Here is an 18,721-nt window from a genome sequence, read left to right on the forward strand (position 1 = left end):
GAGAATGTGTTCGTTAAAGCTGAAGGAGGTTTGACAAAAGAGGATTCTCAATCACCAAATAGAAGTTATCGATGTTTTGACCTTTAATTTTTAAAAAATTGCACACAAATGTAGGATAAACACACAGACTGAGCGTGTATCGCGAGGTGAATGCATCATCAAGCGTGAAGCGCGAGAATCAATAATCGCGCGCCAAAGGCGCGTTCAAACTTGCTAGCCACGCACACAGAGCGCTATAAGAACGTGTCCGCAAAGGGGGCAGATTTTTGTTTGATACATATATTTTTCAATCAGATTTTATGACAAACTTCTAGATATTTTTGGTTAAGGAAACTTAAAAAAAAAATTGTTTCGTCTTTCGTGCCCTTTTTCCAAAAATTTATTCTAAAAATTTAATTTTTTTATTTTCAATCTTATTTTTACGATTAAAAGAAAATCACCTATTTAAAAATGATTAATAACAAATTTATAGATCTTCTTGGGTGATCATTTTTTGTCTTTTAAGTTTAGTGCATACCTTGTGTTGTTTTACAAAAAATATTTATTTAAAAAAATGTATTAAAATAATTAAATTTTTTTATTTTAAAGGTTATATATTACGATTAAAGAAAAAACTAAGTGTCCTCTAAAAAATTATTCATGAAAAACTTGAATAAGTCTGTTTATTTTTTTCATAGCTTGCGTTGTTTGTCAAAAAATTAATCTTTTTAGTTTGATTCATTTACGAATAAACAAAAACTGCGCATCCTATAAAACAGTAATAATAAAAATTTGTAGCCTTTTTTTGGATGAACAAGTTTTTTTTATAGCTTATGTCGTTAGTCCAAAAATTTAATTTATTTGTAATTTATAATTTTTAATATTATTTTTTACAACTAAAAACAAAAACTACGCGTCCTATCGAAAAGTGATTGTTAAAACATTTGTAGATCTTTTTAGAAAGCGTAATTTTAGATTATTCAATTTTTTCGTATCTTCCACAGTTTGACCAAAAAACGGCCTTTTTGGATTTTTGTGCATTTTAGTTTGTTTTTTTGGATTTTGAAAATGCTCTAACTCTAATGATTTTTTTTATAGAAAAGAGTCATAAGGGTAAATTGTTTGGGATTCTGAGTACTATGAATAACCGTTCATCGAATTTTTAAATCTTGAAAAAATGTGGTCTTGAAAATATTGAAAACGTGCTCACTTTTTGAATTTTGATTCAAAATAGCTGTTTCACGAACTTGTTCTTTGTTTTTAGGTCCTAAAAAAGTGTGCGAAGCAGAATCCAATCTGATCAATTTTTCGAAAGTTATCGTGCCTACAGAATACAGACTACAGACAGACAGACAAACACCTTCGTAAAAATCGTTTTCTCTGACTCAGTGGGTCTCAAAACGTGAAGATTTGATGAAAACCGACAAAGTGAAATTTTACATAAAACCAATACCTTCTCATTAGATGAGAATGTAAATATAATCGTAGACATTTCAACCAATCAATAAGACTTAATAGTACAATAAAACTATATTAAAAAATTTCCAGCCAAAACTTAAGCATTTTTTAGGAGTGACTTAAATTTTAAAGAAAAAATTTAATTTTTAGTCAAGAAAGATGGCTATTCTACCAAAAAAAGAGATAAATCACGAATTTTTAACCAAAAAGACGAATTCTCAACCAAAACTAAAATACTAGAGTTTTAAACCAATACAAGACGACTAAAAGTACAATTACACTGTTCGACAAATTTTTAAGCCAAAAAATACGAAAAGTTGAATTTTTAACCAAAAAGTCCGTTTTTCGTCAAGAAAGATGACTATTCTAAACAAAAAATGAATCAAGAATTTAAAAAAAGAAGACGAATTTTCAACAAAAACTCTGATGGCAGACTTCGCAACCAACCAAGAAGAGTATTTTTTTCAAATCCGAAAAGTTGAATTTTCAAAAAAAATTTAATTTTTAGACAAGAAAGATAACTATTCTACCAAAAAATATCAATCACGAATTTTTAACCAAAAAGATGAATTCTCAATCAAAAACTAGACTTTTCAACCAATCCAAGACGACGAAGAGTACAATAATATCATTTGACAAATTTTCAGGGCAAAAAATACGGAAAGTTGAATTTTCAACGATTTCATTTAAACTGAGAAAGATGGTATTTTTTTAACCCTTAAAGAGCTTTGCGGGTGTCAGAGACCCTAAGAGATTTTCAAACTCTTATAAACCATACATAATTCGAAAAAATTGAGTAAGTGTCGCCATCTAGCTTTACTTGAAAACACTAACTAAAGTGAAGGTACTTCACTAAAGTGAAGGTAAAAAAAGCGTGGGGTGTCTTACACCCAGTGTGTACTTCATGAGTGAAAAAGTAAGTCTGGAGCACATTTTTGTTGTTGCAAATTTTATTGATTTTTGTTTACTTTCTAACGCAAGTATATCATATGAAGTGAACTAGTTTTTTTTTATTATTTTATACTTTTTTTCTTTTTTAGATGGCTTATAACTTACAGGAGCGCGGGAGTCATATATGTCTCTTTTTTAATTTCTTATATTTTTATAGTATTGCATGTCAATGTTCCTCAATTTTTATAATAATAAATCGATTTAAAAGCAAAAAATCTGATTCACCATTTTATCATAAAATTGACTGTTTCAACTGTGCAAATAAATATCTTTTTTGAAAGCACCCATGTTGCAATTTTTTTTAGGAAAGCACACTATTTCAGAAGCATAGCCATACATTTTTAGGTTAAAATAATTAAAATTGCGTGATTTATGAATTTGCAAGTAAAAAAACCCATTTTTTCACTTTTTTCAATACTTATTTTTAACAAACTTAAAATAAATAAAAGGCTACAAAATCAACTCTACCTTATAAAAGATACCTTCAACTATATCGGATAATTTTACTGTAACAAAATATTCAATAGAGGTTAAACAATACATGATTAAATACGCTGGGGTGATAAACACCCACGATGCACTTTACCGTGATTTTTACCATGTATGCACTTTGAGGGTTAAAAGAAAAAAGAAACGAATCAAGAACCCGAAAGTTGAATTTTCAAAACAAAATTTCATTTTTAGACAAGAAAGATGAATATTCGACCAAAAAACATCAGTCACGAATTTTTAACAAAAAAGCCGAATTCTCAACCAAAAATAAAGTACTAAGATTTTCAATCAGCCAAAAACACTGAGAGTACAATAACACTGTTTTTGAAAAAATTGCAAGCCAAAAAATATGACTATTCCAACAAAAAAGATCAATTATCAATCTAAAATGTGAGTCTTTGACAAAACAGTTGCATTTTGGACCAGAAAGGATAGTCCACATAGTGGACTTTTCCATAAAAAAATTTAATTTTCAACAAAGCAGTTAAATTTTCAACAAAACAGTTCAATTTTCAACCAAAACAGGTAAATTTTCGAAAAAAGGCCATTTGGATAGATTTTCCAATCGATATGATAATCATAGAAAGAATTTTACTTTTTATATATTAAAGTTAAACGTGTAAGAGTCTAAAGTTGAATGACTTGAAATTAAAAATAGGAGATGTATCAAAAACTTTCCAATTTACAAGAATCCAAAGTTGAATGACTCTAAAAATATTTGAAAGCATTTTAAATTTCAGTCTCCATTATAAAGTCCTAAATTTATGATCCTCTCCTTTATAAAATCGCAAACACAACATTTATCAAAAAGTTTTTTTGGCTCAAGTATTTTGGCATCTTTTCCTCCAACCCTCGTGTCGCTGAATTTATTTCACAATTGATTTGCTCACATTTTTTCAGAACATTACACATGTAAAGATTGAGAATAATACAAACAAAAATGAAGACAAATTCGGAGGTGAAAAATAAATTCTGAGCAACCTTGATCTTGTTTGAAAAGGAATCTGGTAAACGCTTCTGTATGTGCAAATAAACATTATCAGGAATATATCAATTACGATAGAAAATACGATACGAATATTCCTCATTGCTGATTGCGATTATAATAAATAAATATTGAATGAGTTTTATAACACAGATAATGTTTCTTTTTTTTGTTGATTTTCTTTCATGATATGAATTATGAATCCCGTTTAATATTGACGTAGTTCCATGTGAAACGTCATTAAGTAATCAAAAGATTACTTATTATCATAATTATTGGTGAAGATAAATTTGATGAGTATAAAGTCGAATTTCCTGCTTACGATCAGTCATTACGTTGGAAGTTGGCATTTAAATTTACATATGGAAAGGTCATTAGTCTGATTTTATATTTTTTTGCATATTTAAAATTGTAGAAGTTTTTAATTTAAAATATTTTTTGACAATTTGAAAATATTTTAATTTAAATTAATTTTAAGATTTAATTTAATTTTAATATTTAATTCTCTCGCGTTTAAATACTGCGTATATTACATTTTCAAGAAAATAGTTAAATTTTCAACTGGAGCATATTAATTTTCTACAAAAAGAGATGAATTTTCAATGAAAGCGTAAAGTTTCCAAGCTGAAAAGTCGAATTTTTTAGAAAACAGTTGACTTTTAAACCCCTTAACAAAGCAGTCCAATTTGTGACACAATATGAATTTTTAACAAGATCGTGGAATTTTCAACGAAATAATTTAATTTTCAACAAAATAATTAAATCCTTAAACATGCAGATTATTTATAACCAAGGAGTTGGATTTTCAACTAAAAAGTTAATTTTTAACCAAATGGTTGAATTTTATTAATTTTTTTAAATATAATTTTTAACCCCAAAAGACGAATTTTCAACAACAAAAAAACAGTTGATTTTTCCACAGGAAAATATGAATTTTTAACGTGAAAGTTAATTTTCAACCAAATTTATGAATCTTATACCAAAGAAGAGAAATGTTAAACAAAAAAGTTACATTTTCAACCTAATAATTGAATTTTATACAAAGAGATGAATTTTTAAACAAATTAATGAATTTTCAAATAAAAAAAGATTACTTTTAACCAAAATTGGAAGAGTCAAATTTACAGACAAAAAAAATTTAATTTCAACTAAGGCAATGAATTTTCAAACGGAAATTAATTTTTAACAAAGCAGCTTAACTTTCAGCCAAGTAGTTGAATTTTCAATTAAAAAAAGATTATAATTTTGAAAAAAACCGAATTCAACCAAAATAGGCGAAATTAAAAAAAAAAAAATTTTTAATTTTCAACTGAAAATGATCAATTTTTTTCTACCAAAAATGGATTAATTAGATTTCCAGATAAAAAAATTAATTTTCAACCAAATAATAGAATTTTTATTCAATGAATATTTAATTCAAAAGGACGAATTTCGAACAAAAGAGTCGAATTTTCAAGCCAAACATACGAATTTTCCACAAAAAAGTTTAATTTCCAACCTGAAAATATGAATTTTCAACAAAAAAGGTCATTTCCAACCGAATAGTTAAAGTATCAACTAAAAGCGATCAATTCTCAACAAAAAATGAATTATTTAAATTTTTTAATAAAGTAATTAATTTTCAACCATAAAAAAACGAATCTTCCAAAAAATAGTTCAATCTTAAACCAATACAATACTTTTTTTTAAGTAGTTCAACTTTTTATCAGCTAACTGAATTTGCTACAAAAAGGTGAGTTTTTAGTTTTTAACAAAATAGTCGTGTTTTCAAAAAAAAAAATTAAATTCTTACACCACATCCTGTACCAAAAATGTAACAGTGAACTTTTCAATTAAAGGAAAAATATAAATAAAAAAATGAATTTCCAACCAAGGTTTTTCTTTAAAAAAGGGGGAATAAGGAAAAGAGTTTGAGGGCTGAAATCAGGGTGGCGAATCGGCGGATGATTTCAAATTCGCAGTCATTTCCCAGCTTTTTCCGGTCAAGTTTTTCAATTTTGGCGGTCAACTAAAATTAAAATATTCATATTTGCTCAAAAACACATTCAACTTAAATAAGCATCTTTCAACAACAAAAAAACGAACTTTCAACGAACAGGTTTAATTTTGAAACTAACTGATGAATTTTCGACTAAAATGATGAATCTAAAAAAATTAATTTTTACTAAAGAAAATAAATTTTCAGCCAAAACTTAAATAATTAAATTTTAAGTTAAATATGAGCTATTCAATTGGAATAAGTCAATTTTTTAATTCAGACATTATTTTTCACAAAAAAAACTAAATTTAAAAAAGTTACATTTTCAGAGAAAGTGATGAATTTTCAAATAAAGTTGTCAATCTGTAACTGGAATAGTTTAATTTTAAACAAGACAGATATGAATTTTCAACAAAAAAGAGGAGTTTTTAGCTAGAATAATTGAATTTTTAAACAAAAAGATAAATTTGTAATGAAGAAGATTAATTTCTACCAAAAAATACGATTTTTCAATTAAAAAATATCATTTTTTAACCAAATATTGAATAGTTAAACTTTCAGCTAAACAAATTAATTTTCAGTTGAAAAAAATTCAACCTACAAAGAAACAATTTTTCAACAAAATAGTTAAATTTTCGGAGAAAAAATTCCTTTCCATTCAAAGAAAAAAAACATTTTCAAAAAATAGCTCATTTTTGAACCAAAGAAATAAATCCCTTTTTTTAATTGAGAAAATGATAAAGTATAGATCTACTTAAAAATGTACAAAATCGATCAGATATAAATTCTTGGTTTTTTAATTAAATTCTGGGCCATTTCCCGGTTTCTCGGCCAAGTAGCCACTCTGAAAAATACGTTTTTCTAATTTTGATGAAAATATAATAACATAAAAAGGTAAACATTTTTTCAAGAAATGTTAACCGGCTATAGGTGTCTGTTTTTGAAGGTCTAAGAAAATTTGGCACGAAGTGAAAAACATTTAAAAGCAGAATAGTATAAGAGCAAAGAACAGAGTATGAGAGACAGATTTAGAGAATCAGAAGAGAAGGTGTGAGTTTCATTCATTGAATTTCATTCGGCCGAGACGTGCGATGCCCCACACTGAGTAAGATGGTTGAAATTGTTTGCAGATCCTAAATTCGTGCCAAAGTAAATTTTGCAACGAATTATGTCAAGCAATCCTTTTAATTATTTAATTTAAAATTTATATTAAAATTAATATTAAGTTTCAGCTTTTTAAACCCTTTAAAAATATTTTAAAACTCTAAGAAATTATAATTTGAAAACAATATAATTTATTTAAAACTATGGAAACTTAAGTTAATGATTTTGATTAGACTGTTTCTAGAAATGCAAAATAGGCAGGAATTCGACTCACTTTAGATATAACCAATAGTGTGATTGATATCAGAATTTTAGAAAAAATAGTGTCAAAATAGTGTCATAAAATTTGTCAGGTTTTAAAAATAAACTTCAATGTTTATTTAAATTGCTATTATTTAGTCTAAAAAATTTCTATTTAATTATGGCAGACCTTATATATTTTCTCGTTATTCCACTTAAATGTGAACTGAACTTATAAACCCCGAAAAGAAAATCGAACCATTTTTTTAATTCCTTATTTTTAGTTGACAAGTCTACTATTAAATTTTTGGTTAATAATACATTTTATTTTAAACTTTCATTATTTGGTTTAAATTTAAATTATTTTGTTGAAAATGCAATAACTTTATCAAAAGGTCATACTTTCTGGTTGAATATTCAACTGTTTTGTTGAAAATTCATCCTTTTAATTTAAAATTTGATCACTTTGATTCAATTTTTCTTTTTCAAGTAGAAATTTTTTTATTGAAAATTTAACTATCTCGTTAAACATTCACATTTTTGTGTTTTTTTATGTTATGGTTTTTGACCAAAATCATTGGATTTTCCACTGATTTATTAAATTTTCAACAAACAAAAAAATAGTTTAATTTTTAACCAAATAGATGAATTTTGTATCCAGACAGAAAAAATAATTAAAAGTGAAAATTATTTCTTTTTTGTTTTGAAAATTCACATTTTTGGGTTGAATTTCAATGTTTTTGTAGAAAATTCAACAATTTGGTAAAAAATGTCCTATTTGGTTGAAATTGAGGTATTTAGTTGAAAATTCGTATTTTTCGTAGAAAATAATTTTGTTGTTGTTAAAAAAGCAACTGTTCGATTGAAAACTAATCTGTTTTATTGTTAGTTGAGAATTCAAGTTTTTTTGCTCGAAACTCATCTTCAGCAGGTAAAGCTAAATGTATGTTGTTTCAAATAAATATATTTACTTGTTAAAATATAAACTATTTCATTTTTCGTTAAAAAATTCGTCTTTCTAGGTTCAAAATTTCACTTCTTGGCTGAAAGTTGAACATCTATCTTAAACGTTTTTTTTTTTTAATTAATAATTTTAGTTGAAAAATCTTTTCCTATTAGGTTAAAAAGTAGTTTTTTGAACTAAAGATTAAACTATTTACTTGAAAACTCAACTGATTGGTTTTAAATTAACTTTTTTGTTGAGTTTTCACGTTTTGAGGGTTAAAATTCAACAATTTTGTCGGAACTTCGTCTTTTTTAGTAGAAAATCAATTTTTTTTTTCTTAAAAATCGAGTGTTTTATTGAAAAATCGCATTTGTTGGTTAAATCCAATAGTTATCTTTTTAAATTAGTTTAATTGCTTTCTTAAAAATGAATTTTTTATTAATGATTGGTAATTGAACTTGAAAGATCGTTTTTTTATTGTACACAATTAATTTCCTTAACTTCAAATTGAACTACTTTATTTGAGATTCATCTGACTAGTTTTCAATTAACTTTTTTTTATAATTCATATCTTCGGTTTGAAAATTAAACTATTTTGTACAAAATGCGGGTTTTTAAATTGAAAATTAAAACTTTTTAATAAAATTTAGCTAACATCACATATATTGTTCAAGCGGTGAAGTGGAAAATTTATGTAATTTAATGAAAATTTGTTTTTTTTTTCGTTGAAAATTCATCTATTTGGATAGTGTGGAAATAATCCCATTTGGCCCTATTACAAGTCGGGCACTAATCGGGGGCTAGTCGGGTTATTAATTTTGACAAAGTACCCAGTCGGGGACTAATCGGGGACTAGTTGGTCTTTTTGTTGTAAAAATTTCAGTCGGGGCCTGGTCGGTGGTTGGTCAAGGGCTAGTCGGGCCTTTTTGTTCACTAATTTCTGTGCGGGTAATCTTCAGACACGGGTTGGGAGCTAGTGGGGCTCTGGTCAGGTTATTCTTATGTTTGAGTTTTCGGCGAAGTCTTAGCAAATGAGGTAATATATAAAAAAGCGTAATGATTTTTTTATTCTAAAACACTAAGAATATATTTAACAATAATTTTAAACCGTCTTTTGAAGAAAAGATTTATTAATGTTAAATTCAGCACAAATATACTTAATAAATAATTTTTAAGTTAATAGTTTTGTACGAAAATCGACTCTTTATAAAAAAAAACGCTCAAAATCTTCAAAAAGACCTAATATTTTCTTTAGTATTTTTTAGAAAATTTCGAATTTCTGGGAACATTTATAAATATCTTTGTATGGAATTTTAAGAAAATCCATATTGGATAAGATACATATAGATGTAGGTGAAAAGTCTGCTGAAAGTCATAAGTCTCCAAATTTTTACAGATGCTTATTTTTTAATTGATCTGAAAGGTTTGCCATATGTAAATAAAGTCTAATCTTTCATGTAGTTGAAATTGTAAAGAGAAAAAGTTTTTGATTAATCAGTGAAGAGCATTATCTTAGTAGTAAACTATTAAGCAAGGTGCAGTTCAGATTTCCCTACCACCTTCATTTGAGTCTTGCGGTTCTGGACTAGTAGCTTTAAAGAAAATCCGCAAGGGCGCGACGTGCCGCCTCTCACGCAACAGAAATGACGCGTCAAGTGTTTAAGACAGCAGTCCACACGTAAGAAAGCATAATTACCTGGAGTCGAGAGTACCGTGACCAACACGGCGGTTCCATCAGAGCGAAGCTCTTCCATTGCTGCATTTCAGCTGAAGTTGTTTTTTTTTAAATTCATATTCCACAAATTTTGGGAAATTTTAGTTACATAAATTTATGCATTTTTAAGCGTAGGATATATATCTTCCCCATTAAATCTTGGGTAAATTTTTAGCACTTTTAAATATTTCAAAAAAGTTTATGGAGATTTCCGTAAATAGTAAGTATTTTGACAAACTTTTAGGGGATATTCCACAAATTTTGGGGAGTTTGGTTAATATTCCACATGAATGTATTATTATAGGAACCCTATTAGTAATCGATCAGGCCCCGGCTAGGATAAGTCGGGTCACCTGACAAGCCCCCGACTAATCTACCGTGACGCTACTGGTAGGGGGCTAGTCGGATCCCCCGACTTTAAGTGGGGTCGAATGGTCGGGAACCAGACTAGTTTCCCATTTGAATTTCTAGAAAGGTTTTTATTTAGAATTCATCTTTTGTAGTTGAAAATTGAAGTACTTGGTGAGAGGTTTTTACTTGTATTTTTGTAATTTCCATACAGTCATTTAAAATTTGTAACTCGCCCAAAATGTGTTTTGGCACCACTATTTTACTCAGATATTTTAATGGAAATTTTATCACCTGGTCCTGGTAGAAATGTGATCAGGATATATAATTCTAAATTTGAAATACATACAAAACACTTTCAATCATTTAAACTGAAAAACTATAAAATGTTAATTTTTTTTCAAACAATAAATATAAGTTATAAAAATCTAATTAAGTTTATATTCACTATACAAAATGATTAGCTGATCTAGCAATAAATATCTTCTACAAACTATATGATCGAATTATTATGCACATATCGCAATGCGATTTATATATCTTAATTACAACCTGTAATGTAATTGTAGGTATTCGTTTGAATTAAGTCACACCTGAACAAGGCCCTCTCAACTCCAATGGGTGAATATGAAGAATTATGATTATTATTTAAAGCATAGTACAAGTTGCGGCCAACTGTTGGCTCTGCGTGTCGGGACAGGTGATTGAATTTGAAGGTTTGAAAATTCAAAGTGTCAAACGGTGCCAAAGTATATATTTTATTTAAAAAAATGAATCCGATTACTATAAAGTTAAACAAACGGAGGTGTGTTGCTCCCGGGTGTCAATCGTCGCCTCACGTGAAGCATCGCCAATTTCCGAAGGATTTAAAGCCGAGTATGTTGTGATTAAAAGCGGTGTCAAATCCTCTCTTGACGAAAATAACCTACAGAAAAGTCCACGAAAGCAGTTATCGAGTATGCTTTCTGCGTTTTCGAGCGAAGGATTATTTACACGGTCCACGAAATTTGTTCAAAACAAAAATAGTGCCTTGCATGCCGTTGCCTGAAAAAGAGCTGAATGATCTTTCTGGTGATGCTCCGGCTGAGATAGCCCGTGATGTTGATGCTAATTTTAATACAATTACATTCAATTATTTTACGTGTGTGCTATTATATGAATTTTAAATATGTTTTGAATCTTAAAATTGAATATAATGATCAATAAAATGAATAGATAAAATGAAAAATGTATAAAGATATATTATATATATCTTTACATATCTTTCTCACTTTGTTTATCCAATTTATTGATAAATATATTCAATTTTAACATTTTCCACATATATGCAATTTATATATGGCACACATACGTCACACATTGATACTTTTAGTTCAAGTTGCGGCCAACTGTTAGCGCTGTGCTTCTTCATATTTCTACCATTGAGTTGATAGGGCCTGAATTGAACTAAAGCCCATTTGAACTAAAACAGTTGAATAACGCTCAATATTTTTGGCCTGTAGAAAAAGAGAAGATAGATGGGATGTTAGTTGCTTTAAATGGTAGAGTTAATTTCAATTTGTGGCGGTATGTCGCGCGGCGTGTACAATTAATCCTTGTTGATTAAATTTAAATCTTGTGACAGGCAGTGAAAATAGATAATAGGGGAACTTGTGCTCATGTCAAATTATTATTTTCGAAAATACTTCATTAATAAATTGTCCAGGTTACGTAACAATAAAAGTTTAAATAATTTACTTAGTTAATATTAACAATAGTTGAATATAGTGTACAAATTTGAAAAATGTATTCAAATTGAAAGCATGTTACATAATATTGTTTCCAACCTTTATATTTTATAACTATTCAGAAAACGTGATAATTATAAGTGCTTTCCGATTGAAAATATTAAAAGCCGTAGAATTAAAACTTAAAGTTAAAAAGTTAAAGTTAAAAATTAAAGTCTTATCAATGAATCGTGGTCTCGAAATAGTTTTGAGGTTAGATTAAGATGAATAATTTTTCGCGCAAACAACCCTCTTTCATTAACTATTCTTTTATTGTGATTGTCATGAGCCCAAATGATTAATATTTTAATTCATTGCGAAATTGCTTTCATCTTTCTGAAACATTTTAAATCTCAAATATTTAAATTCTTTTTAACATTTAAAAAAAAATTTTCTCGAATCTTTTGCAAGGTTTAAAATCTCTGAAATAGTTTGAAATCCTTTCAAATATTTTTAAAATAATTTAAATCTTTGCATATCATTTCAAAATATTTACAATCTTTCTGAAATGACAATGAAATTTTATTATTCTCTTGGAATGTTGAAAATAGTTTTCTATAAATGAAATATTTCTTGAATCTTTTCCAATATTTTTATTCTTTGCAAATCATTTTAATATTTTCAATCGTTGTGAAATGTTTTAAATTATTGTAACATTTTCTTTATCTTTTTGAAATATGTAATGTGTGGTATATTTATAACCATTTGTATATATTTTTACTCTTTGTAAAGGTATTCTAACATATTCAAAATATTTTTTTTTTTAAATCGTTCGGAATCGTTCTGAAATCTTTTTCATTACTGGAAATACTTTGTAATCTAAGTTCTTTTAATATGGTGTACACTACTATCGGCCAGAGAACTATAGGCACTTGCCTTTGAAGCTTGACAACTCGGTCAAAAAAAATGCTAGCGCAACAAAACACAGTCATTTAAAACCAAATAGATCAATTTTCAACTAGAAAAGATCGATTTTCAGTTAAAAAAAAAAAAGATTTCTTAACCAAAAAATAAGAATTTTCAATAAAAACGTTAAGCTTTTACATAAAGAAATAAATTATCAACTAAAATAATGAATCCTAAATCAAAACAGATTATTTTTTAAACCAAAAAGCGTCATTTTTAATCAAACAAATAAACTTTCAACCAAAAAGCTGAATTCTCTACCAAAATTAACGAAATAAATTTTGTGAGAAAAAAACGAAAAAAAGTATGTTCAATCAAAAAGGTGATAGTACAAAAATTGGAATAGTTAAATTTTCAATTACAAAAATAATTTTCAATATTGAAAAACGAATCTTTAACAAATTAGGTTAACTTTGAATAAAAGAGATGAATCTTCAATAAAGAAATAAATTTTTAACAAATTAGTTTAACCAAGAACCGAAAAGAAAATAATTTCAACTAAACTGTGAAATTTTCAAAACAAAATCGCGACTTTTCTACAAAAAATTGAATTTTCAACCTAAACATATTAATTTTCAAAAAAAAGTTAAATCTCAACCGAAGAGATGAATTTTCTATCCAAAAAATACATTTTTTACTTTTGCACAAAATAGTTCAATTTTCAACAATATAATTAAATTTATAACAAAGGGATGTGATTTCCGAACAAAAAATATAATAGTAGACTTTTCAATGAAAGAAACTTTACTTTAAACTGAAGAAAATTAATGTTAAGCAAAAGATGAATTTTCAGTTCAAAAGGACGAGTTTTCTATTCAGAAAGACTAAAATGTTTAACCAAATAGTAGATTTTATGATCAAGAGAGAATGATTCTGAACTAAAAATTTAATAGACTTTTTAATTAAAAAGAATTAACTTCCAAAGCATCAACCTTATTGGGTTCGAATAATTCAGTTAAAATTTAAGCGAAAAAAGAGGAATTCTTTAAAAAAGAGTCTAATTGAAGAAGTTCATCTTTTTAAAAAACATGACACAAAATTTACTTTTTGGGAAATTTAATTTCCATAAAATTGATTTTTCTAAATTTAATTAAATGATTCATCCCTCAAATCCAAAGTATGCAAAAGATAAGTTTAAGGAAATATGTGTAGCGATTCCAAATGATAGAATTATCAGGAAGTGATTGACGTCAGAGCAGAGATTTCTGTCAGAATTACAAATATTGATATGTGAGCTTAGCAAATAAAAATGTCGACACCTGCATTACAAAATTTCCCTGGAAAGTTCAATTTAAGGAAAAAAAGACTAAATCCTCTTTTGCAAGTTTTGTTGAATTTTGGAAAATTTAGGTACCTTTTTCCGTCGAGTCCAGAAAGATTTTAGACCTTGAATCGAGAGAAAAGATCCGTAAGATTGATTGCTCTTGTTACTCGAACAAGACGACAGAGACAAACTCGATCGACTGTCACCCACAGAAAAGAGTAAAGACGAGTTTTCATCAATGTTTTCATTGCTTTTTCTGAAATATCCTGGCATAAGCAGGTCAAAATCTGGACTCACTCTCATAATCCTGCACTTTTAACACTTCCCAGAAAAGAAAGTAGAGTAATTTCCAAAATCACTATTTCACTTTTGATCAATGAAGATCGAATCCCAATAAAATCGCAAAGTTCCATGTTAACAGTCACTCGAAAATTCTTTATTCTGATCCAAGACAATTATTTGCGGCATTTACTCAACGATAAGTAAATGCAAAGTTCCTTTCCTGAATGACGACTCTTTTTCTTCCAGAATGTAAAACCGATATTTAAATTCAAATCACAATTCACTTTGAACATTATAGCCTTGACCACTGAGACATAAATCATTCGAAATGATCAATTGTAGAAAAAACCTTCACTTTTTTTTCCCTCTTTTCCTACAACATTTCTCTCCTTAATCTTGATCCAGTAAATCGCCGATGGAAAATTGGTACGGAAATTCGAGGGTTTCAAGTGACTCTCGAGGAAGCCAAGAACTTGAAGAAGAGTGTTTTGAGCAGTGTGGAAAGAGGAAATTCCCATCGATTACTGATCGCTTTAAGGAAAAAGATGACGAAAGGGTATAAAGAACATAGATCACTGTTCAAGATGGTCGTCCATCATCTTGTGATAAGATATAACGAACTACACTGATGGCATCCTGACGTGATATCTTATCGTCGACATTTTACGTGTCTGGCACTCAAATCCGTTACATAAGGTGCACCACAATTATTCATGTAAACGTAGTAGAACAACGAGTACTTCCTTTAAATGACACTTGCAGCTTCTTTCATGAATAGTTAGTGCTTCTCGGATAGTTTATCAATTTCTGGTGCATGATAGCCTCGGGTCACAAGTACAGTGAAAGTGAATAAAGCTCTGATTCAACAATTCTTGTGACCTATGATTGTTTATATGAAAAAATACTATAAATAAGCTTTTCTTATTGATATTCATGTCAAATTGTTTACATGTTTATCATATCTAAGGTCCCCAAGGTGTCTAGTTGAATCCTGAGAAAATACCTTGACACTTTCTGGTCTTTTCCAGGTATCTTTATAGATCAGTTTTCAACAAAATATATACATGTTTCAACAAATAGCTGAATTTTCTACCACGAAAGAAGAGGTTTTAGGAAAACACACCAATTTTGAACAAAATTTTCAACAAAAGAGATGAATTTTTAACTAAAATGATTCATTTTCTATAAGAAAGACGAGTTTTCAACAAATTACATACATTTTTAACCAAACATACATGGATTTCCCACAATTTAGTTACACTTTTAACCAGATAGTTAAATTTTCAACTAGACAAAATCAATTTTCAGTTCAAAATATTATTTCTCAACCAAAAAACATGAATTTTCAGCAAAACTGTTAAATTTTCAAAACCAAGTAAGTCAAATTTAACCAAATAGTAAAATTTTCAACTCGACAAAATCAATTTTTAGTGAAAAAATGATTTCTCAACCAAAAAACATGAAGTTTCAAAACATTGTTAAATATTCAACCAGAAAGATTAATTTTCACCTGAAAATAGCGATTTTCAACAAAAATAATTAATTTTTCACCAAGTAGTTCAACTTTCAAGCAAGTAATTGAATTTTCAACCAAAAAAATGGAATTCTGAACAACCAAAATGATATTTCCACGACAAAAAAACAACAATTTTCAACAAAATAGTTACATTTTCAACAAAAGAGAGGAATTTTCAACTAAAATGTTTAATTTTCTATAAAAAAAGACGAGTGTTCAACAAATTACACATTTTTTTAACCAAACCGTTGAATTTTTGCCATGAAGATTAATATTCTACCATAAAAGATGTTCAATAAAATGCATACATTTTAAACAAATAGTTGAATCTTCTGCCAAGAAGATTAATTTTCTACGAAGAAGGACGAGTATTTAACAAAATACATGGATTTTCAAAAAAATAGTTACACTTTTAACCACATAGTTAAATTTTAAAGTAGACAAAATCATTTTTCAGTTTAAAATATTATTTCTTAACCAAAAAACATGACTTTTCAGCAAAACTGTTAAATTTTCAACCAAGTAGGTCAACTTTCAACCAAATAGTTCAATTTTCAACTCTAAAAAATCAATTTTCAGTAAAAAAAATGATTTCTCAATCAAAAAACATGAAGTTTCGATAAAATTGTTAAATATTCAACCAGAAGGAATAATTATCACCTGAAATTAGGAATTTTCAACAAAAAGAATTAATTTTTAACCAAGTAGTTCAACTTTCAAGCAAGTAGTTGAATTTTCAACCAAAAAATTTAATTCTCAACAAACAACATGATATTTCAATAAAAAAATCCGATTTTTCAACAAAATTAATGAATTTTTAACTAAATAATCTAATTTTTAACTAGAAAAGAAACGGTTTCAGTGAAAAATTATTCATTAACCAAAAAACATGAATTTTCAACAAAATAATCAAATTTTCATCCAAAAGTATGAATTTTCAAATAAAAAGATAAAGAATGACGCTAAAATAGGCTGTTTTTCGCCTACTTTCTGGACCTCGCTAGCGACCTGGTGAAAAAATAAAAAAATATGTTAAAAGTATCACATTACTCGTAATTAAAAACCAAAATGAGCATCGCTTTTTGTTTCACCAACAAAATAAAAAAAGAGGAATAACCACTATTTATAAAATCATTTTTCATTGTATTTTTTCTATAAAATAAACCTTATAAAAGTAAAATCACGGATTTTTTTCATTGATAAGTTGTATTTTTTCACCAGGTCGCTAGGGAGGTCCAAAAAATAGGCAAACTTTGGAGCCAGTTTTTGCAAATAAAAATATGACTTTTCTAACAAAAATATAAATTTTCTATTAAATACATGTATTTTCAATTGAGAAAGATAGATATTCAAACGCAAAAGAAGAGTTACATTTTCAGTTCCAAAAAGAAATTCTCATAAAAAAAAAAGAATTTTCATTAAAATAGATCAATCTTCAACCAAAAAGATCCATTTTTCACTAATGAGATTAATTTGCCACCTAAAAGATGACATTTCAACCCATTATTTAAACTTTTTACCAAAAAATAAATCCTCAACTAAAATATAATCTTTGAATTCAACCAAAAAATACAAATTTGTAACAAAACATTGTTGAAAAATTGATCATTTTTCACAATAAAAAGCAAAAAATTTTCAACAAGATTTTATTTTGAACTAAAAAGATGAATTTTCAATAAAATATTTGAACTTTCAAGCAAAAGAGACCAATTTTCAACAAAATAGTTCAATGGTTTCATACTACAAATGTGAATTTTTAATAAAATGGTCGAATTTTTGGACAAAAGAAATTAAACTTCAACCATAAATGGTTGCATTTGGAACTAAATAGTTTAATTTTCATGGAAAAAACATAACTTTTTAAAAAAATAGTTGAATTTACTATAAAAAAGTGGGCTTTTGACCAAAAAGGACGAATGTTCAAGAAAGTAGTGGAATACTCAATCGAATCAGATTATTTAAAATAAAACAGTTGCATTTTAAACTAACAAAGATTATATTTGTATAAAAAGTGATTCGCGAAAGTAATTTTAATTTAAAATTAAAAACAGTTTAATTCAACCAGAAACGATGAATTTTGAAAAAAATATTTGAATTCTCATCTCAAAAATATTTTCTGCTAAGATAGGAATTTTCAGCAATATAAATAATTGAATTTTTGAGGAAAAAAATTAATTTTCAATGACAGAATATGAATTATCAAGAAAAAATACAATAGTTGACATTGTAGCTAAAATATATATTTTAATATCAAATAAAAAACCGTTGAACTTTAACAAAAGAGATAAATTTTCAACAAAAGAATCGAATTTTAAGGCTACAAAAATCAAAATTGGTAAAAAAACGTTTATTCTGAAGCAGAAAAAGATGATTTTTTGACAAAAAAAAGTTCATTTTTAACCTAAGAATGAACTTTCGACCGAAACCCGTTATAGTTTGATTTTCTTATTGGGTTCGAGTTACTCCGTTCGCATTTAATCGGGAAAAAAAATAAAAAGTGGAAAGGGGAAGTTTCTTGAAAAAAATGGAAAGCAAAAATTTTTTTTAATGGGTGGGAGGAGGAGGGGGGCAAGGGAGAATAGGCGAAAAAGTGTAGTCTGCTATCATTTAAAAATATTTCTTTTTGATATTTGATCTGGAAAAAGATCGAACTAATATTTTCGTCAAAGATTTGAGGAATTCAGGGCAAGTTTAGATGTCTCAAGAGAAATGATCAAATTCTTAGGTAAACAAAAATAGTTATTTGAACAAGGTATTTTATATGCATATCGCACCTGGTACCTTTCAACAGA

At 27.5% G+C, this 18,721-nt stretch overlaps 1 protein-coding gene across 3 annotated transcripts in view; it reads right to left on the reverse strand.

The window, feature by feature from the left end:
* The window catches only part of LOC117174307 (kinase D-interacting substrate of 220 kDa), a 181,324-nt gene that overhangs the window by 136,338 nt on the left and 26,265 nt on the right, over positions 1–18,721 (reverse strand). Inside the window, exon 1 of one of the 3 annotated variants that reach the window (XM_033363290.1) lies at positions 14,222–14,482. The exons of the other annotated variants lie outside the window; for them this stretch is intronic. Coding sequence (XP_033219181.1) covers positions 14,222–14,434 — 213 coding nt within the window. The 5' untranslated portion in view covers positions 14,435–14,482. Of the gene's footprint in view, positions 1–14,221; positions 14,483–18,721 lie in introns of those variants that run through there. 3 annotated transcript variants of the gene reach the window in all.

The sequence above is a fragment of the Belonocnema kinseyi genome, chromosome 6 (genome assembly GCF_010883055.1).
Source record: "Belonocnema kinseyi isolate 2016_QV_RU_SX_M_011 chromosome 6, B_treatae_v1, whole genome shotgun sequence".
NCBI classification, from domain to species: domain Eukaryota; kingdom Metazoa; phylum Arthropoda; class Insecta; order Hymenoptera; family Cynipidae; genus Belonocnema; species Belonocnema kinseyi.